General features: G+C 53.9%; 2 protein-coding genes across 2 annotated transcripts; both read left to right on the forward strand.

Moving 5' to 3' along the window:
- Positions 1-215: 215 nt before the first annotated feature.
- Positions 216-9,602, forward strand: LOC136570849 (serine/threonine-protein kinase PAK 3-like). The gene is made up of 14 exons (XM_066571255.1): positions 216-226; positions 2,632-2,819; positions 3,774-3,811; positions 4,251-4,377; positions 4,437-4,448; positions 5,343-5,477; positions 6,159-6,222; positions 6,854-6,902; positions 7,213-7,325; positions 7,585-7,702; positions 8,451-8,550; positions 8,832-9,028; positions 9,125-9,262; positions 9,501-9,602. Exons 1-14 carry the CDS (start codon positions 216-218, stop codon positions 9,600-9,602), a joined length of 1,392 nt encoding a protein of 463 aa, XP_066427352.1.
- Positions 9,603-10,366: 764 nt separating this feature from the next.
- On the forward strand, positions 10,367-19,754 carry LOC136570851 (serine/threonine-protein kinase PAK 3-like). Its single transcript, XM_066571256.1, has 14 exons — positions 10,367-10,377; positions 12,783-12,970; positions 13,925-13,962; positions 14,402-14,528; positions 14,588-14,599; positions 15,494-15,628; positions 16,310-16,373; positions 17,005-17,053; positions 17,364-17,476; positions 17,736-17,853; positions 18,602-18,701; positions 18,983-19,179; positions 19,276-19,413; positions 19,653-19,754. Exons 1-14 carry the CDS (start codon positions 10,367-10,369, stop codon positions 19,752-19,754), a joined length of 1,392 nt encoding a protein of 463 aa, XP_066427353.1.
- Positions 19,755-20,205: the final 451 nt, after the last annotated feature.

Consider the following 20,205-nt stretch of genomic DNA (forward strand, 5'->3'; position numbering starts at 1 on the left):
AAGGATGAAGATGGAGAAGTAGCGAGGGGATACTTTGTTTCAGGCCGAGTGAGAATAAAAGTCTAAAATATCCAGAGTGTTGTAAGACTCCCTTCCTTGCCAGGCTGTAGCTAAGTGGACGGTCCCCTTCAGAGGCCCAAAGAACATAGTGAGGTAAGCAGCTTTGCTTGCCTGAAGCGTGGAATGCCCGCGGGAAGCTGCCAGACTTGCGGGTAATGAACGCCAGGTAATGAGCTCACATTCAGGACAACACCAGGAGGCAGATGTGCACTCCTTTCTGGGCCTCTTGTCGTGAAGATGTCAGGGTGATCAGCAGGAATGACCATTTTGTTCCCAGCCTCCTCTCACTATGTCACCTATGGGATGGAATGGCATTCTCATAGCGGCATCTGGCCCTTCCTCCCTGCTTCTCTTTTCCCCCCTTTTCAGCCCAGAGCCCCAGGGACCATCTGGGCCAGCCTGATCCCCCACGGCTGTGTGCAACCACCAGGCCTCCTGCACAGCCCCATTCCCACTCTGCTGCCTCCTTGGCCTTTTCCCACATCTGGGCCAGCCTGCTCTTGCCAGCTGTTGGGCACACACACACAGCATACCGCACCTGTCAGGGAGCAATTTGATGCAGGAGCCCCTGCTAAGCACGGCTCAGCAGCCCGGCACTTTTCCCACCGAGCTGTGGCTCCATTTGGACTCCATTTGCTGGGATACCCTCTGTGAGGGACCGCTCAGGGACTGGATGCTCCTTGACTGGTGCCCACAGGCCTGATTTCCACGCCTCCCCATTCCTCCTAGCCCTAAGGCTGCCTCAGCCTTCTAAACACAACTTTTCTTACTCTAATGCCTTTCTGTGCTTTACTTCATACTCTAAGCAGGAGTACACAGTTTTGATTGTCTTTAATCTAGAATTAAGAACAATAAGTTGGAAGTGCTGCTAGAGTTTGTCATTTTAAACTTGAAGCAACTGCAAAAAGTAGAGAGGCTTTCGGTGCAGCTTTTCAGTTAATTTGAAGTCTCCTTCCTCTTCACTCAGTTTCAGCATATCTGTTGATTTTCCTCTGCTGTCATCTTTTAAGCTTCATCACTTGTCTATGGATCTGTAAAAAACCCCTGTCAACCCAGGGCAAATTTACTAGCCTTTGTATTTTTCCTCCTCTGGAAAAGCTGAGGCTCCTGTGATCTTCTCCTGTGATCTAGACTTGGATTCCCATCTTGGCTCTGGCTAAGAGCAGAACAAATGGAATTTCTTACCTGCTAGTAAGATCTGCTAGCAAAGGTCACAGTTAGAGCTAAGCATAAGGCTTCTCTCCCTCCGCCGAATACACATCGTTGTGTCTAGGCCTGGCGATGTCCAGGAGCACCTGGAAGCTACTGCCAAGGACAAAAGTCTCACTCTTGCTCGTTTTGACACGGAGTTTTTGGTAGGATTTTGATCTACGTCTACAGTCATCTACAGGAACTGGATTTTTTAGATACAAAGTGCCTTCAAGCAACATTTCTAAGCATAGTGGGCAAGGAAGTCCAGATACTAATGAGTTGTGGTTGGTTTTAACTCTGTGGAACATCTGGCACAATATCCCACAACGTGTTATTTTTGACTCTTTCAGGCGTTTAAAACTCAGGCTTATTCTTGTCAACACTTTTCTTTCCTCCCTTCAGAAATCTGCATGCCCAGGTACTCAATTCTTTCCCAGTTTGTTGACAAGCTACCTGTCAGACAATACTTGTCTCTTGATCCAGAGATGGGGAACTGTCACCATTAGGCCGGACGTGACATACACACGTGATCAGGGTCCAAGAAGAAAAAAGTTTTCTTTATTCTGCGTGTTCTCCAGCTTCTACACTCTTAACAAAGCGTGATCTTAAGTCACTGACTACACCACAAGAACTTCTTATATCCATTGGTGCAAAGCAATTAACGTCAATAGAATTGGCAAAAGTTTTACAGAAATTTATAAGGCAAGTATACACATCTACTTAGGCACTAGTCTAGCTTACGAAAATTTCATCTCTCTTTACTAATCGGTTTCCATGCTGACGGCCTTGTCTTCTTCCTTGCTATGGATACACTCAAAACCCATCAATTGGGATGTCTTCTATGAACTCAGCTTTGCTTGCAGGCCAGCTGTCAAGCCCCTCCACAGGTCAGCACGCACCCGCGTGCTCGAGAAGTGACTGCAGCCTAAAATACTCCTGGAACTTTATTATCTTTGCTTCTTTTTCCCCCTAAATGTCATTGAAGAAGTGAGACTTTTCAGAACCAGCTCCCATGCCACCTAGAAGAAGCAGACTTTTGCTTTCAGTCAAAGCTTTTGGGACCAAAAGGCGCGTTTGCTTGGATTCCTTGGATGCCGCTTGGGTTGGCCCATTTTCTGAGTTCCCCTGGGACGCCTTGAGCACTGCCTTATGGACTGGGAGGACATTTTCTGCTGCTTTATGAGTGAGGAGAACTTCCCAGGCTTTTCTTTCGCATCAGCTGTACAGAAGGTTGCCTTGCTGGGCACAAGGAAGCCATAGAACAGCTGCTATTGTGAGGTCAGGGGAGCGGTGCCACGTCACAGTGCTGTCAGCACAGCGTTGCCCCGGTGCACGCAAGGCCTGCTTGTCCAGAGCGGCTCTTCTGCTCGCTCCCTGCAGGAGGATCCTTGTGCTCAAGGAGTTCTCAGCAGACGGCCTGCACCCCGAGAGGAGTCTGGGCTTTGCCTTGGCTGGCATTCAGTGTGCAAACCCGCACAGCGCTGCCAAAATGATCGGGCAGGTCTGTGCCGCGGTTTGCACGGTCTTTTCTGTTGTCTATTCTGGCTACTACCTGACCCAGCTGACTCGTAAGTAAAGGTTTCTCCTGGGGCTGGCATCACCCGGCTTTTGCTTCACTCTGCTCTTTATGCCGCAGCAGTGACCGAGTTTATTTGGGAACACAATGGCCATGAAGATGCCACCGCTTTGGTCAATGTCCTGCCAGCAGCATCAGCTAAAAAGGGGGCATCTGTGTACTGGGGGGCGGGTGCAGAGTATTTGCCCCGCAACCTGCAGCGGTTGCCTTCCCTCCCCGAGAGAGTGCGCGGCACTGGAGCCTGTCATTTCCTCCTCTTGCTGCTTCAAGCAAGACAAGCTGCTAATTGCAGACTCGGAGGGGAGATGCTCAGAAGTACTGCTAGCAACTCGGTGGCTCTCTCCAGGAGCGAAGGAAAGCACCTTTCGCTCCCAATTCTGCCCCTTAGAGGCCTTGGCTGCGTGACTTGATCCTTTGATGGTGTGCCAAGACTGCGATTCCCTTGGCGATGCAGCACAAAGTCCAGTGCAGGGAGGGTTTGCTGCTGAGCCCAGCAGCTGTTCCTGGGCTGCTTCAGCAGGGAGCTGCCACAGGGAAAGGGTCCTTTGTGGAAGCTTTGCTGAGCTACCATCTTCAGCCAAGGCATGGGAATTAGGGCATGCCATTTAAAAGAATCTACATCTAAAAAGAAAAAGAAAGAGAAGAAAGAGAAGAGGAAAATGCTGCTTGAGCTGTTGGGCACAAGGGAAGCTGAGAGTGTTGAAGAGCAAGGGGCATTTCCAGCAGCGTCTTTCTATTTCTCTCTTGGCAAAAGAGGCCCAAATGTAGACAGAGCCTACTCTAGCGTCCTTGTTGTTCTCTTGCCTGCTGTGGGAAAGAGCTGTTGCTCCGGGAGGCATGTTGGGAAAGGGAAATGCTCTGTGTTGGGACTGCCTTGTGCTGCGGGAGTGGCCAGCACAGGCACTTTTCTAAGGGCCTCTGGTTCCTTTTCCCTTGCTGGCTGCAGGTCACCTGACACGCGGATGGAGGCAAGCCTGGCCTTTGGTGAGTGGCAAAGGAAGCTGTGACGTTGCTGGCGTGTGACAATGGGGCGGCAATTCTGCCAGCTTGGCCTCTTGCAGTCCAGTGTGGAGTGCCAGCGTGGGAGGCTGAAAGAAAGGCCAAGTGCCCCGTGGCATCAGCAGTAGCAAAGGGAGCACTGGCTGTTTGCTGATTTTGCAGGGAAGAGCCTTTCAAGAGATGAAAGGCAAATGGGACAGCTCCAAGGCATCTTGCTGCTTCTAGGCAGCAGGGAAGCTCAAATGCACAGCAAGATGGGAGTAGCACCTCATTCAGCCAACTTCCTGGGCTTTTCATGACTCAGAGTCCCACTTGTATCAAAGTCTTCCATTTCCCCTTCTTCTGGGTCCTTTCCCAGCTCAACAGAAAGCAGCTCCTGAGGGATCGCCTTTTGCCCATCTCTCTCACTTCTGACTGTCTGCAGGCCTCAACAGCAGGGCCAGCAGCTCCTCTGGCTGCCTCTGGCATTGAGGAAGAGGCTGAAGAGGAGCAAAGGAGCATCAAGCCTCCAGCTGCTTTCCCTGCACAGCCTGAACTTGCAGAGCCGGTGAGTGGCAGCTGAGCATGGCACTGCCTTTGGTGCAGGGCCAGGCTTCCAGTTTTGGAGCAGCCCTTGTTGCTCGTGGCTGAAGATGCTGGGCGGCTGTGTGCCTGCCGTGACCTAGTGCTGCTTCAGGCAAGCCAGCGAGCCCTGGCCAATGGGTTCTGAAGTTTGGCATTTAAGCTGGGATGCTGAGAGGGCCTGAGAATGTCTCTCGGCATCAGACAGGAGGCAGCATTCAATGATTCTCAGTGTAGGAGTCAGCCCCGTGTGCCCATTGTCAGTGCAGGCTGCCTGTGGTCAGCGGACGGAGCGGCCCAAAGACGCAGTTGCCGGCCTTGCAGGGGACCTGGCAGACACTGGCCCCTGGAGGGGACCTGCCCTCTCCATGGACTAATTAGCTTCAGGCTGTGCTTCACTTCCAGCCGGTCAGAGCAGCCTTTGGAGAGGAGAATCCTTGGCAGCCCTACATTGTGAAGGGCGGGTGGGTCTGGGCAGGGCAGGAAGGCGTCTCCGAAGGGCCGCTCCCTAAAGGCTGCCATGGAGAGGGGCAATCTGTGAAACAGATCAGAGAAGGGCAATGCTGCGGGCTTCTGAGCAGAGCACTGCATGCCAGTTGCGGGCTGATTTCATTGCCCAGGGAAAGACAGGAGGAGGAAAGCAAGAAGGCCCTGGGGCCCTGCTCTGATGTCTTTCTGGATCTTGGCAGCCCCATCGATCCCTTGTTGCCAATGTCTTGCAGAAAAGCTGAAAACATGGAGCATGGAGGTGGCCCTGAGGGGCTGGATCCAAGTAGCCTTTGGGCTTTTGCCAAGTTGCCTTTGAGAAGGGGACATGGGAAACGCCCCAGCTGGAGAGGCCTGGGGGTGGCTGACAGCACCTTCCCAAGGCCTTGCTTTGGCCGTGCACTGGGCGGGGCATGTGTGCCAGGCACCCTTCTGACGGGCAATCCTTTCTGGTCCCAGCTCAACACAGGCTCTGCAATTCAACCTGGTGCCGCTGGACCAGCGTGGGCTGCAGCAGCCAGCTCGCCCCCCGCTGCTGGCACTTCCTGCAGCAGCGCAGCCCAGCAGCCCGAGAAGAGGCAGGAGCAGGGCCGGAAGACACTGAGTGAGTCGGGTGCATTTCTTGTCTGCCAGAGCAGTGTGTTGTGTGCGTGTCTGGGGGTAGGCTGTGCCAGAAGTTGCCCCTCGGTCTCAGAGGCGCTTAGGCCTCTCGGCAGAAGCTGTTGTTGTGCTTTGAGGCAGCGCGGCAGCGCTCAGGGACTTCCTGCTGCCTGTGAGGGCGGCTGGGCCTGGCTTGGCTCGGCCTGGGCTGCCTTGTGTGCCAAAGACAAAAGCAGAGATTGTTTCTGCTTGAGCAGAAGGCTGGCACCTAGCAAGTGCCTAGGCCCCAGGGAGCTCTCTGGCCCCAGCTGTTTTCGGGCTCCCGTTCTTGCACCTCCTCTGGCTCAGACACTTTGTGGCCCTGGCAGTGGACCTGCCAGTGATGGTGGGTGTGACTGCAGAGGCTGCAAAGGCCCTTGGTGACCTCTTAGGGCCCTCTTCTTAAGGTCTCATCATTTTGGCTTATGGCATGGGATGCTGCGCTTGAAAGAAATAAAGGCCTTCTGGGAAAGGCCACCTGATGAAAGGTGGAGAAGATGGCCCTCCCACTTGCTGGTCTCAGCAGCTGGAAGCCAGGGGACCGCAAAGGGCCCAGAGCTGCTGGCAGCGGGGCTGCCTTTGGGAGGGTGTGGGGAGCGGCGTCTCTGTGTGCGAGCGAGCGCCCTGCGCTGCTTTTGTCTTTCAGGGAGCATTGTGAGTCCGGGCCAGCCAATGAGCAAATACACGGCATTTGAAGAACTGGGACGAGGGTAAGCGTGGTGTCGGCTCCTTTTACAAAAGTGTGGGCCAGGTCTTTGGCTGGTGCAATATCAAGCGTGAAGTCAGGCAAGCTCCAATCACGGTCAGGCTCTGGCTTTACCTCCTGTCGCCTGCCTGGACTGCTGGGTCAGAGCAATGCGAAGGCCTCATCAAAGACAAGTTGATGCTGGCATTGTCTTGCTTGCAGCAAGGAGGAGCAGGAGCTGGGAAGCCCTCTGCCCCTGCCGCTTTCTGGCCTGAAAGAGCACCTTGCCACTCAAGAAATGTCAGATTCTCAAGGACAGTCTTCTGACTCTAATTGTTCTCACTCTTTTGACACACACATACATGCATGCCCACACAAGGAGGAGAGTTCCCCTTAGGTTTGGAAATGACCTGGCTGGGCGTGTGCCTTGGAGATTTCCAGCAGCCCTTGGTCTTCATGCTGCACCTTAGTGTTCCCTTGGACAGGCTGCCCCGCAGGGCAGAGGGCTCACGGGCCGACGTGCTGCTGGCCGAAGAGACGCCGCAGCCAGGCGTTTTCTAAGGAAGGCGTGCAGGCAGCCTGGGGAGATCTGCTGCCTAGGCTTGATTTCAGTGCCAAGGGATAAAGGGCTCTTTCTGCTGCTTTTGTCTTTCCAGGGGCTTTGGAGCTGTTTATAAAGCCCTTGACACCAGCAGCGGACAACAGGTAAAGTGCCAACAGCCCCATGCCATTTTGCAGCTCCGGAGCGCTTTCCCCGCTGCTGTGAGCCCTGCCTGGAGGTTTGGGTGGCAGCTCCATGTCTGCAGCAGAGGCTGTTCCTCTGAAGTACACTCTAGGCTCAGGAGGCAGAATGCATTTGGGATGGCCTTTGGTGCTTCTGCTAAGCTCTGCTGTCGAGTGACAAGGCACTTTGGCCCAGCCCGCTGCCTCATTGCAGCAGCACTCACTCCGTGCTGCTTGTGATCTCGAGCAGGGGGCGTCTTCTCAAGGTAAACGGTGGCCAATGTCATTTCAGGTGGCAATCAAGATCATGTCGCTTGAGGAGGAGATGTCCGAGGAGCTGGCTGCCAATGAAATCCTGGCCATGAGGGACAACAGGAGTCCCAATATCGTTACCTACTTAGACAGGTTGGCCTATTCTCATGTCAATGTAGCTTTAGCTAGTGCAAGCCCGAAGAGACGATGCCCTTTGGTCCCTGGCAGAGAAGGGAGCTGGTGGTGATTTCTCTGCTGGTCTCCAGAGCGTGGGAGGAGTTGGAGCTGGTGATCATGAATCTCTTGTGGCACACGTAGCTTGGAGAGCAGTTGCAAAAACCTGGCTCGGGCCCCTGGCTGACTGAGGCTGTGCCCATTGCTGTCTCTCCATGCCGTGGTTTTCTTCTTTCAGCTACCTGGTGGATGCGGAGCTCTGGCTGGCCATGGAGTTCATGGACGGCGGCACCTTGTTTGATGTGCTCAGCGCGGTGTACCCGGAGGAAGGACAGATAGGCGCTGTCTGTCGGGAGGTGAGGGATCCCGCTTGTGCTTCCCCAAGCCTGCCCAGGATGCTGCTTGCCAGCTGGAGGTTAAGGACAGCTGGGATTTCTTGCTCTCACCTTTCTTTTGCTGCTGCTGCTGCTGCTGCTCTTCTCACCACACACATAGGAGAAGAGCGAGCATGGGAAGTGAACTGCCTGCCGCTGTGCCCGCACTCCTCAGGCTCTGTTCTTGCACTCTTCCATCCTGTGTGTCCTCTGGCGCTGGTGCTGGCTCACTCGCTTGGTTTCACTTGCTTCCTCTTCTCAGCTTTGCCTGGGAATGTTTGCCTGGAGCCTGTCTGTCTGTCCTATATTCCTTGCCATGCAGGTGGCAGAATTTCAAGCTAAGGGCAAAGAGCCGTCCTCAGCTGCAAAGGATAGCATTGCAGCCCGCATGGCGACGGATTCTGGAACAGCTCTTAGGTGCTGCTTCCTCCTCTGCTGCCACTAGGCTTCCCCAAAAATATTTGCCGTGCCGCCTCCCAGCAAAAGGTGACGCGCTTCCTACCCAAGGCCGGCGGAACTTTTGGGAGCTTGGATGCCTTTGCTTGGAAATCGAGAAAAAACTTCCAAGAGTGTTGAAGCAGCAAGCTCTTCTTCGTGACAGCACCATGATGCTGCGCCCTCGCTCACAATTCCCTGAGAAAGCCGTCAGTCCCGTCGAGCTCTTTCCTTTCTGGTGGGATGAAATCCGATCCTGTACGTTAACTTTCCCTCCCTCCTTTTTCTCTCTCAGTGCCTGCAAGGACTGCATTTCCTTCATTCCCGCCAAGTCATCCACAGAGACATCAAAAGCAACAACGTCCTTGTGGGCATGGATGGATCTGTCAAGTTGGGTGGGTATCCCTGCTGGGCTGCAGCATTTCCAGCACCTGCCGTGCGCTTGCATTTCGGTGACTGCCACTGGGGCAGAAGCGCCGCTTGGCCAGTGCGTGAATGGTGAGGGTGTTGTGGATGTGGCCGATGCATTATTTGCCTGGCTCCAGGCACGTGGAAGGAGAGCTCAGCTGCTTTTTCAGCTAGATTCAGCAAGGCCTGGTCAGGCTTGGAGTGGGCAATGGTTTTGGCCGCTTTGCCAGTGGGAGCTGGCTTTGACAGGCTTTGTTTTTGGCCTCAGGTGACTTTGGCCTCTGTGCTCAGCTCAGCCCTGAGCGCAGCAAGCGCAGCTCCAGCGTCGGCACTCCCAGCTGGATGGCGCCGGAGGTGGTGAGAGGAGAAGCCTACGGCCCCAAAGTGGACATCTGGTCCCTGGGCATCATGGGGCTGGAAATGGTGGAAGGGGAAGCTCCTTACGAGCGGGAAGCCCGTCTCAGGGTAAGGTGCAGCTTAGCAAGAGGGCTCTGTGTGGAGAGAGCTGCTGTGGCTAGCAAAGGAGCAGGTGCAGTGTCCTCTTGCATCCGTGTGCTGTAGGTTTTTGAACTGATAGAAAGGAACGGGCCCCCAAAACTGCAGAACCCCAGGCACCACTCGGCTCTCCTGCGCGACTTCCTCCGCTGCTGCCTGCAGGCTGACGAGGACAGGCGCTGGTCTGCCCAGGAGCTCCTGCAGGTAAGAAAAAGCAAAGGGGCAAAAAGCCCTGGCAGCTGAGGACACCTGCTTGAAGGCATGAGGAGGAGTGTGGGCCACGTGGCGCAGGCAGCTCCCAGCACAGCAAGGCGCAGGGGGACATGCTGCCCTCGGTGCTCTTTGTGTGTCTTCCTGGTAGCCAGGGAATCCTGCTTGAGCCCGTGAGGATGGGATTCTGGAAAGTAAGAGTTCCTTTCTTTGTTCTTTTTCCTCTGGGCAGCATCCCTTTGTGACCTCAGGCGATCCTGCCTCCAGCCTGGCTGCTCTGATCATCTCAGCCAAGCAAGTGCAGGAAGACTGGAGAGGAGACACCTGCGCCTGAGGAGGCCCTTATGCTCCGCCAGCCCAGAGGAGGGAAAAGGGGATGTGTCATCTTTAGGCAGAGCTCCAGCCATCCCCTGAGTATTAAGAGGAGCTGTGCCATAGATAGGAAATGTGATTTTTTTTCGTATTTGCTCAGTTTAGGTGTTTGGTTAGGTTAGGTAAGGTAAGGTAAGGTTAGGTTAGGTTAGGTTAGGTTAGGTTAGGTTAGGGTAGGTTAGGTTAGGTTAGGTTTGGTTAGGTGTGTGCTAGGTTCAATTTAAAGCTGAGTTGTTTTTTCTTTCTCCAAGAGATGAAAGTTTAAAAGAACTAGGATATATAGGGATCACCATTTAAGGGCTATGGAACGTAGATATCTTAGATAATAGAGGATTGTTTAGCTTAGAATAGAGTGTTGTTAATTTAGGCAAGCTCTGAGGTATCTTTGAAGTAGAAATGAAAGAATTGTCATAATAAGAATTAAGCTGTGAGAGGAAAAGCTGCGCTGCAGCCGAACTGGAGCCTGCAGGCGCTCCAAGCTGTCAGCCTGAACAGGCCACCTGCAGGACAGAAGGATGAAGATGGAGAAGTAGCGAGGGGATACTTTGTTTCAGGCCGAGTGAGAATAAAAGTCTAAAATATACAGAGTGTTGTAAGACTCCCTTCCTTGCCAGGCTGTAGCTAAGTGGACGGTCCCCTTCAGAGGCCCAAAGAACATAGTGAGGTAAGCAGCTTTGCTTGCCTGAAGCGTGGAATGCCCGCGGGAAGCTGCCAGACTTGCGGGTAATGAACGCCAGGTAATGAGCTCACATTCAGGACAACACCAGGAGGCAGATGTGCACTCCTTTCTGGGCCTCTTGTCGTGAAGATGTCAGGGTGATCAGCAGGAATGACCATTTTGTTCCCAGCCTCCTCTCACTATGTCACCTATGGGATGGAATGGCATTCTCATAGCGGCATCTGGCCCTTCCTCCCTGCTTCTCTTTTCCCCCCTTTTCAGCCCAGAGCCCCAGGGACCATCTGGGCCAGCCTGATCCCCCACGGCTGTGTGCAACCACCAGGCCTCCTGCACAGCCCCATTCCCACTCTGCTGCCTCCTTGGCCTTTTCCCACATCTGGGCCAGCCTGCTCTTGCCAGCTGTTGGGCACACACACACAGCATACCGCACCTGTCAGGGAGCAATTTGATGCAGGAGCCCCTGCTAAGCACGGCTCAGCAGCCCGGCACTTTTCCCACCGAGCTGTGGCTCCATTTGGACTCCATCTGCTGGGATACCCTCTGTGAGGGACCGCTCAGGGACTGGATGCTCCTTGACTGGTGCCCACAGGCCTGATTTCCACGCCTCCCCATTCCTCCTAGCCCTAAGGCTGCCTCAGCCTTCTAAACACAACTTTTCTTACTCTAATGCCTTTCTGTGCTTTACTTCATACTCTAAGCAGGAGTACACAGTTTTGATTGTCTTTAATCTAGAATTAAGAACAATAAGTTGGAAGTGCTGCTAGAGTTTGTCATTTTAAACTTGAAGCAACTGCAAAAAGTAGAGAGGCTTTCGGTGCAGCTTTTCAGTTAATTTGAAGTCTCCTTCCTCTTCACTCAGTTTCAGCATATCTGTTGATTTTCCTCTGCTGTCATCTTTTAAGCTTCATCACTTGTCTATGGATCTGTAAAAAACCCCTGTCAACCCAGGGCAAATTTACTAGCCTTTGTATTTTTCCTCCTCTGGAAAAGCTGAGGCTCCTGTGATCTTCTCCTGTGATCTAGACTTGGATTCCCATCTTGGCTCTGGCTAAGAGCAGAACAAATGGAATTTCTTACCTGCTAGTAAGATCTGCTAGCAAAGGTCACAGTTAGAGCTAAGCATAAGGCTTCTCTCCCTCCGCCGAATACACATCGTTGTGTCTAGGCCTGGCGATGTCCAGGAGCACCTGGAAGCTACTGCCAAGGACAAAAGTCTCACTCTTGCTCGTTTTGACACGGAGTTTTTGGTAGGATTTTGATCTACGTCTACAGTCATCTACAGGAACTGGATTTTTTAGATACAAAGTGCCTTCAAGCAACATTTCTAAGCATAGTGGGCAAGGAAGTCCAGATACTAATGAGTTGTGGTTGGTTTTAACTCTGTGGAACATCTGGCACAATATCCCACAACGTGTTATTTTTGACTCTTTCAGGCGTTTAAAACTCAGGCTTATTCTTGTCAACACTTTTCTTTCCTCCCTTCAGAAATCTGCATGCCCAGGTACTCAATTCTTTCCCAGTTTGTTGACAAGCTACCTGTCAGACAATACTTGTCTCTTGATCCAGAGATGGGGAACTGTCACCATTAGGCCGGACGTGACATACACACGTGATCAGGGTCCAAGAAGAAAAAAGTTTTCTTTATTCTGCGTGTTCTCCAGCTTCTACACTCTTAACAAAGCGTGATCTTAAGTCACTGACTACACCACAAGAACTTCTTATATCCATTGGTGCAAAGCAATTAACGTCAATAGAATTGGCAAAAGTTTTACAGAAATTTATAAGGCAAGTATACACATCTACTTAGGCACTAGTCTAGCTTACGAAAATTTCATCTCTCTTTACTAATCGGTTTCCATGCTGACGGCCTTGTCTTCTTCCTTGCTATGGATACACTCAAAACCCATCAATTGGGATGTCTTCTATGAACTCAGCTTTGCTTGCAGGCCAGCTGTCAAGCCCCTCCATAGGTCAGCACGCACCCGCGTGCTCGAGAAGTGACTGCAGCCTAAAATACTCCTGGAACTTTATTATCTTTGCTTCTTTTTCCCCCTAAATGTCATTGAAGAAGTGAGACTTTTCAGAACCAGCTCCCATGCCACCTAGAAGAAGCAGACTTTTGCTTTCAGTCAAAGCTTTTGGGACCAAAAGGCGCGTTTGCTTGGATTCCTTGGATGCCGCTTGGGTTGGCCCATTTTCTGAGTTCCCCTGGGACGCCTTGAGCACTGCCTTATGGACTGGGAGGACATTTTCTGCTGCTTTATGAGTGAGGAGAACTTCCCAGGCTTTTCTTTCGCATCAGCTGTACAGAAGGTTGCCTTGCTGGGCACAAGGAAGCCATAGAACAGCTGCTATTGTGAGGTCAGGGGAGCGGTGCCACGTCACAGTGCTGTCAGCACAGCGTTGCCCCGGTGCACGCAAGGCCTGCTTGTCCAGAGCGGCTCTTCTGCTCGCTCCCTGCAGGAGGATCCTTGTGCTCAAGGAGTTCTCAGCAGACGGCCTGCACCCCGAGAGGAGTCTGGGCTTTGCCTTGGCTGGCATTCAGTGTGCAAACCCGCACAGCGCTGCCAAAATGATCGGGCAGGTCTGTGCCGCGGTTTGCACGGTCTTTTCTGTTGTCTATTCTGGCTACTACCTGACCCAGCTGACTCGTAAGTAAAGGTTTCTCCTGGGGCTGGCATCACCCGGCTTTTGCTTCACTCTGCTCTTTATGCCGCAGCAGTGACCGAGTTTATTTGGGAACACAATGGCCATGAAGATGCCACCGCTTTGGTCAATGTCCTGCCAGCAGCATCAGCTAAAAAGGGGGCATCTGTGTACTGGGGGGCGGGTGCAGAGTATTTGCCCCGCAACCTGCAGCGGTTGCCTTCCCTCCCCGAGAGAGTGCGCGGCACTGGAGCCTGTCATTTCCTCCTCTTGCTGCTTCAAGCAAGACAAGCTGCTAATTGCAGACTCGGAGGGGAGATGCTCAGAAGTACTGCTAGCAACTCGGTGGCTCTCTCCAGGAGCGAAGGAAAGCACCTTTCGCTCCCAATTCTGCCCCTTAGAGGCCTTGGCTGCGTGACTTGATCCTTTGATGGTGTGCCAAGACTGCGATTCCCTTGGCGATGCAGCACAAAGTCCAGTGCAGGGAGGGTTTGCTGCTGAGCCCAGCAGCTGTTCCTGGGCTGCTTCAGCAGGGAGCTGCCACAGGGAAAGGGTCCTTTGTGGAAGCTTTGCTGAGCTACCATCTTCAGCCAAGGCATGGGAATTAGGGCATGCCATTTAAAAGAATCTACATCTAAAAAGAAAAAGAAAGAGAAGAAAGAGAAGAGGAAAATGCTGCTTGAGCTGTTGGGCACAAGGGAAGCTGAGAGTGTTGAAGAGCAAGGGGCATTTCCAGCAGCGTCTTTCTATTTCTCTCTTGGCAAAAGAGGCCCAAATGTAGACAGAGCCTACTCTAGCGTCCTTGTTGTTCTCTTGCCTGCTGTGGGAAAGAGCTGTTGCTCCGGGAGGCATGTTGGGAAAGGGAAATGCTCTGTGTTGGGACTGCCTTGTGCTGCGGGAGTGGCCAGCACAGGCACTTTTCTAAGGGCCTCTGGTTCCTTTTCCCTTGCTGGCTGCAGGTCACCTGACACGCGGATGGAGGCAAGCCTGGCCTTTGGTGAGTGGCAAAGGAAGCTGTGACGTTGCTGGCGTGTGACAATGGGGCGGCAATTCTGCCAGCTTGGCCTCTTGCAGTCCAGTGTGGAGTGCCAGCGTGGGAGGCTGAAAGAAAGGCCAAGTGCCCCGTGGCATCAGCAGTAGCAAAGGGAGCACTGGCTGTTTGCTGATTTTGCAGGGAAGAGCCTTTCAAGAGATGAAAGGCAAATGGGACAGCTCCAAGGCATCTTGCTGCTTCTAGGCAGCAGGGAAGCTCAAATGCACAGCAAGATGGGAGTAGCACCTCATTCAGCCAACTTCCTGGGCTTTTCATGACTCAGAGTCCCACTTGTATCAAAGTCTTCCATTTCCCCTTCTTCTGGGTCCTTTCCCAGCTCAACAGAAAGCAGCTCCTGAGGGATCGCCTTTTGCCCATCTCTCTCACTTCTGACTGTCTGCAGGCCTCAACAGCAGGGTCAGCAGCTCCTCTGGCTGCCTCTGGCATTGAGGAAGAGGCTGAAGAGGAGCAAAGGAGCATCAAGCCTCCAGCTGCTTTCCCTGCACAGCCTGAACTTGCAGAGCCGGTGAGTGGCAGCTGAGCATGGCACTGCCTTTGGTGCAGGGCCAGGCTTCCAGTTTTGGAGCAGCCCTTGTTGCTCGTGGCTGAAGATGCTGGGCGGCTGTGTGCCTGCCGTGACCTAGTGCTGCTTCAGGCAAGCCAGCGAGCCCTGGCCAATGGGTTCTGAAGTTTGGCATTTAAGCTGGGATGCTGAGAGGGCCTGAGAATGTCTCTCGGCATCAGACAGGAGGCAGCATTCAATGATTCTCAGTGTAGGAGTCAGCCCCGTGTGCCCATTGTCAGTGCAGGCTGCCTGTGGTCAGCGGACGGAGCGGCCCAAAGACGCAGTTGCCGGCCTTGCAGGGGACCTGGCAGACACTGGCCCCTGGAGGGGACCTGCCCTCTCCATGGACTAATTAGCTTCAGGCTGTGCTTCACTTCCAGCCGGTCAGAGCAGCCTTTGGAGAGGAGAATCCTTGGCAGCCCTACATTGTGAAGGGCGGGTGGGTCTGGGCAGGGCAGGAAGGCGTCTCCGAAGGGCCGCTCCCTAAAGGCTGCCATGGAGAGGGGCAATCTGTGAAACAGATCAGAGAAGGGCAATGCTGCGGGCTTCTGAGCAGACCACTGCATGCCAGTTGCGGGCTGATTTCATTGCCCAGGGAAAGACAGGAGGAGGAAAGCAAGAAGGCCCTGGGGCCCTGCTCTGATGTCTTTCTGGATCTTGGCAGCCCCATCGATCCCTTGTTGCCAATGTCTTGCAGAAAAGCTGAAAACATGGAGCATGGAGGTGGCCCTGAGGGGCTGGATCCAAGTAGCCTTTGGGCTTTTGCCAAGTTGCCTTTGAGAAGGGGACATGGGAAACGCCCCAGCTGGAGAGGCCTGGGGGTGGCTGACAGCACCTTCCCAAGGCCTTGCTTTGGCCGTGCACTGGGCGGGGCATGTGTGCCAGGCACCCTTCTGACGGGCAATCCTTTCTGGTCCCAGCTCAACACAGGCTCTGCAATTCAACCTGGTGCCGCTGGACCAGCGTGGGCTGCAGCAGCCAGCTCGCCCCCCGCTGCTGGCACTTCCTGCAGCAGCGCAGCCCAGCAGCCCGAGAAGAGGCAGGAGCAGGGCCGGAAGACACTGAGTGAGTCGGGTGCATTTCTTGTCTGCCAGAGCAGTGTGTTGTGTGCGTGTCTGGGGGTAGGCTGTGCCAGAAGTTGCCCCTCGGTCTCAGAGGCGCTTAGGCCTCTCGGCAGAAGCTGTTGTTGTGCTTTGAGGCAGCGCGGCAGCGCTCAGGGACTTCCTGCTGCCTGTGAGGGCGGCTGGGCCTGGCTTGGCTCGGCCTGGGCTGCCTTGTGTGCCAAAGACAAAAGCAGAGATTGTTTCTGCTTGAGCAGAAGGCTGGCACCTAGCAAGTGCCTAGGCCCCAGGGAGCTCTCTGGCCCCAGCTGTTTTCGGGCTCCCGTTCTTGCACCTCCTCTGGCTCAGACACTTTGTGGCCCTGGCAGTGGACCTGCCAGTGATGGTGGGTGTGACTGCAGAGGCTGCAAAGGCCCTTGGTGACCTCTTAGGGCCCTCTTCTTAAGGTCTCATCATTTTGGCTTATGGCATGGGATGCTGCGCTTGAAAGAAATAAAGGCCTTCTGGGAAAGGCCACCTGATGAAAGGTGGAGAAGATGGCCCTCCCACTTGCTGGTCTCAGCAGCTGGAAGCCAGGGGACCGCAAAGGGCCCAGAGCTGCTGGCAGCGGGGCTGCCTTTGGGAGGGTGTGGGGAGCGGCGTCTCTGTGTGCGAGCGAGCGCCCTGCGCTGCTTTTGTCTTTCAGGGAGCATTGTGAGTCCGGGCCAGCCAATGAGCAAATACACGGCATTTGAAGAACTGGGACGAGGGTAAGCGTGGTGTCGGCTCCTTTTACAAAAGTGTGGGCCAGGTCTTTGGCTGGTGCAATATCAAGCGTGAAGTCAGGCAAGCTCCAATCACGGTCAGGCTCTGGCTTTACCTCCTGTCGCCTGCCTGGACTGCTGGGTCAGAGCAATGCGAAGGCCTCATCAAAGACAAGTTGATGCTGGCATTGTCTTGCTTGCAGCAAGGAGGAGCAGGAGCTGGGAAGCCCTCTGCCCCTGCCGCTTTCTGGCCTGAAAGAGCACCTTGCCACTCAAGAAATGTCAGATTCTCAAGGACAGTCTTCTGACTCTAATTGTTCTCACTCTTTTGACACACACATACATGCATGCCCACACAAGGAGGAGAGTTCCCCTTAGGTTTGGAAATGACCTGGCTGGGCGTGTGCCTTGGAGATTTCCAGCGGACCTTGGTCTTCATGCTGCACCTTAGTGTTCCCTTGGACAGGCTGCCCCGCAGGGCAGAGGGCTCACGGGCCGACGTGCTGCTGGCCGAAGAGACGCCGCAGCCAGGCGTTTTCTAAGGAAGGCGTGCAGGCAGCCTGGGGAGATCTGCTGCCTAGGCTTGATTTCAGTGCCAAGGGATAAAGGGCTCTTTCTGCTGCTTTTGTCTTTCCAGGGGCTTTGGAGCTGTTTATAAAGCCCTTGACACCAGCAGCGGACAACAGGTAAAGTGCCAACAGCCCCATGCCATTTTGCAGCTCCGGAGCGCTTTCCCCGCTGCTGTGAGCCCTGCCTGGAGGTTTGGGTGGCAGCTCCATGTCTGCAGCAGAGGCTGTTCCTCTGAAGTACACTCTAGGCTCAGGAGGCAGAATGCATTTGGGATGGCCTTTGGTGCTTCTGCTAAGCTCTGCTGTCGAGTGACAAGGCACTTTGGCCCAGCCCGCTGCCTCATTGCAGCAGCACTCGCTCCGTGCTGCTTGTGATCTCGAGCAGGGGGCGTCTTCTCAAGGTAAACGGTGGCCAATGTCATTTCAGGTGGCAATCAAGATCATGTCGCTTGAGGAGGAGATGTCCGAGGAGCTGGCTGCCAATGAAATCCTGGCCATGAGGGACAACAGGAGTCCCAATATCGTTACCTACTTAGACAGGTTGGCCTATTCTCATGTCAATGTAGCTTTAGCTAGTGCAAGCCCGAAGAGACGATGCCCTTTGGTCCCTGGCAGAGAAGGGAGCTGGTGGTGATTTCTCTGCTGGTCTCCAGAGCGTGGGAGGAGTTGGAGCTGGTGATCATGAATCTCTTGTGGCACACGTAGCTTGGAGAGCAGTTGCAAAAACCTGGCTCGGGCCCCTGGCTGACTGAGGCTGTGCCCATTGCTGTCTCTCCATGCCGTGGTTTTCTTCTTTCAGCTACCTGGTGGATGCGGAGCTCTGGCTGGCCATGGAGTTCATGGACGGCGGCACCTTGTTTGATGTGCTCAGCGCGGTGTACCCGGAGGAAGGACAGATAGGCGCTGTCTGTCGGGAGGTGAGGGATCCCGCTTGTGCTTCCCCAAGCCTGCCCAGGATGCTGCTTGCCAGCTGGAGGTTAAGGACAGCTGGGATTTCTTGCTCTCACCTTTCTTTTGCTGCTGCTGCTGCTGCTGCTCTTCTCACCACACACATAGGAGAAGAGCGAGCATGGGAAGTGAACTGCCTGCCGCTGTGCCCGCACTCCTCAGGCTCTGTTCTTGCACTCTTCCATCCTGTGTGTCCTCTGGCGCTGGTGCTGGCTCACTCGCTTGGTTTCACTTGCTTCCTCTTCTCAGCTTTGCCTGGGAATGTTTGCCTGGAGCCTGTCTGTCTGTCCTATATTCCTTGCCATGCAGGTGGCAGAATTTCAAGCTAAGGGCAAAGAGCCGTCCTCAGCTGCAAAGGATAGCATTGCAGCCCGCATGGCGACGGATTCTGGAACAGCTCTTAGGTGCTGCTTCCTCCTCTGCTGCCACTAGGCTTCCCCAAAAATATTTGCCGTGCCGCCTCCCAGCAAAAGGTGACGCGCTTCCTACCCAAGGCCGGCGGAACTTTTGGGAGCTTGGATGCCTTTGCTTGGAAATCGAGAAAAAACTTCCAAGAGTGTTGAAGCAGCAAGCTCTTCTTCGTGACAGCACCATGATGCTGCGCCCTCGCTCACAATTCCCTGAGAAAGCCGTCAGTCCCGTCGAGCTCTTTCCTTTCTGGTGGGATGAAATCCGATCCTGTACGTTAACTTTCCCTCCCTCCTTTTTCTCTCTCAGTGCCTGCAAGGACTGCATTTCCTTCATTCCCGCCAAGTCATCCACAGAGACATCAAAAGCAACAACGTCCTTGTGGGCATGGATGGATCTGTCAAGTTGGGTGGGTATCCCTGCTGGGCTGCAGCATTTCCAGCACCTGCCGTGCGCTTGCATTTCGGTGACTGCCACTGGGGCAGAAGCGCCGCTTGGCCAGTGCGTGAATGGTGAGGGTGTTGTGGATGTGGCCGATGCATTATTTGCCTGGCTCCAGGCATGTGGAAGGAGAGCTCAGCTGCTTTTTCAGCTAGATTCAGCAAGGCCTGGTCAGGCTTGGAGTGGGCAATGGTTTTGGCCGCTTTGCCAGTGGGAGCTGGCTTTGACAGGCTTTGTTTTTGGCCTCAGGTGACTTTGGCCTCTGTGCTCAGCTCAGCCCTGAGCGCAGCAAGCGCAGCTCCAGCGTCGGCACTCCCAGCTGGATGGCGCCGGAGGTGGTGAGAGGAGAAGCCTACGGCCCCAAAGTGGACATCTGGTCCCTGGGCATCATGGGGCTGGAAATGGTGGAAGGGGAAGCTCCTTACGAGCGGGAAGCCCGTCTCAGGGTAAGGTGCAGCTTAGCAAGAGGGCTCTGTGTGGAGAGAGCTGCTGTGGCTAGCAAAGGAGCAGGTGCAGTGTCCTCTTGCATCCGTGTGCTGTAGGTTTTTGAACTGATAGAAAGGAACGGGCCCCCAAAACTGCAGAACCCCAGGCACCACTCGGCTCTCCTGCGCGACTTCCTCCGCTGCTGCCTGCAGGCTGACGAGGACAGGCGCTGGTCTGCCCAGGAGCTCCTGCAGGTAAGAAAAAGCAAAGGGGCAAAAAGCCCTGGCAGCTGAGGACACCTGCATGAAGGCATGAGGAAGAGTGTGGGCCACGTGGCGCAGGCAGCTCCCAGCACAGCAAGGCGCAGGGGGACATGCTGCCCTCGGTGCTCTTTGTGTGTCTTCCCGGTAGCCAGGGAATCCTGCTTGAGCCCGTGAGGATGGGATTCTGGAAAGTAAGAGTTCCTTTCTTTGTTCTTTTTTCCTCTGGGCAGCATCCCTTTGTGACCTCAGGCGATCCTGCCTCCAGCCTGGCTGCTCTGATCATCTCAGCCAAGCAAGTGCAGGAAGACTGGAGAGGAGACACCTGCGCCTGAGGAGGCCCTTATGCTCCGCCAGCCCAGAGGAGGGAAAAGGGGATGTGTCATCTTTAGGCAGAGCTCCAGCCATCCCCTGAGTATTAAGAGGAGCTGTGCCATAGATAGGAAATGTGATTTTTTTTCATATTTGCTCAGTTTAGGTGTTTGGTTAGGTTAGGTAAGGTAAGGTAAGGTTAGGTTAGGTTAGGTTAGGTTAGGTTAGGTTAGGTTAGGGTAGGTTAGGTTAGGTTAGGTTTGGTTAGGTGTGTGCTAGGTTCAATTTAAAGCTGAGTTGTTTTTTCTTTCTCCAAGAGATGAAAGTTTAAAAGAACTAGGATATATAGGGATCACCATTTAAGGGCTATGGAACGTAGATATCTTAGATAATAGAGGATTGTTTAGCTTAGAATAGAGTGTTGTTAATTTAGGCAAGCTCTGAGGTATCTTTGAAGTAGAAATGAAAGAATTG

Source organism: Molothrus aeneus, unplaced genomic scaffold (assembly GCF_037042795.1).
Source record: "Molothrus aeneus isolate 106 unplaced genomic scaffold, BPBGC_Maene_1.0 scaffold_40, whole genome shotgun sequence".
NCBI classification, from domain to species: domain Eukaryota; kingdom Metazoa; phylum Chordata; class Aves; order Passeriformes; family Icteridae; genus Molothrus; species Molothrus aeneus.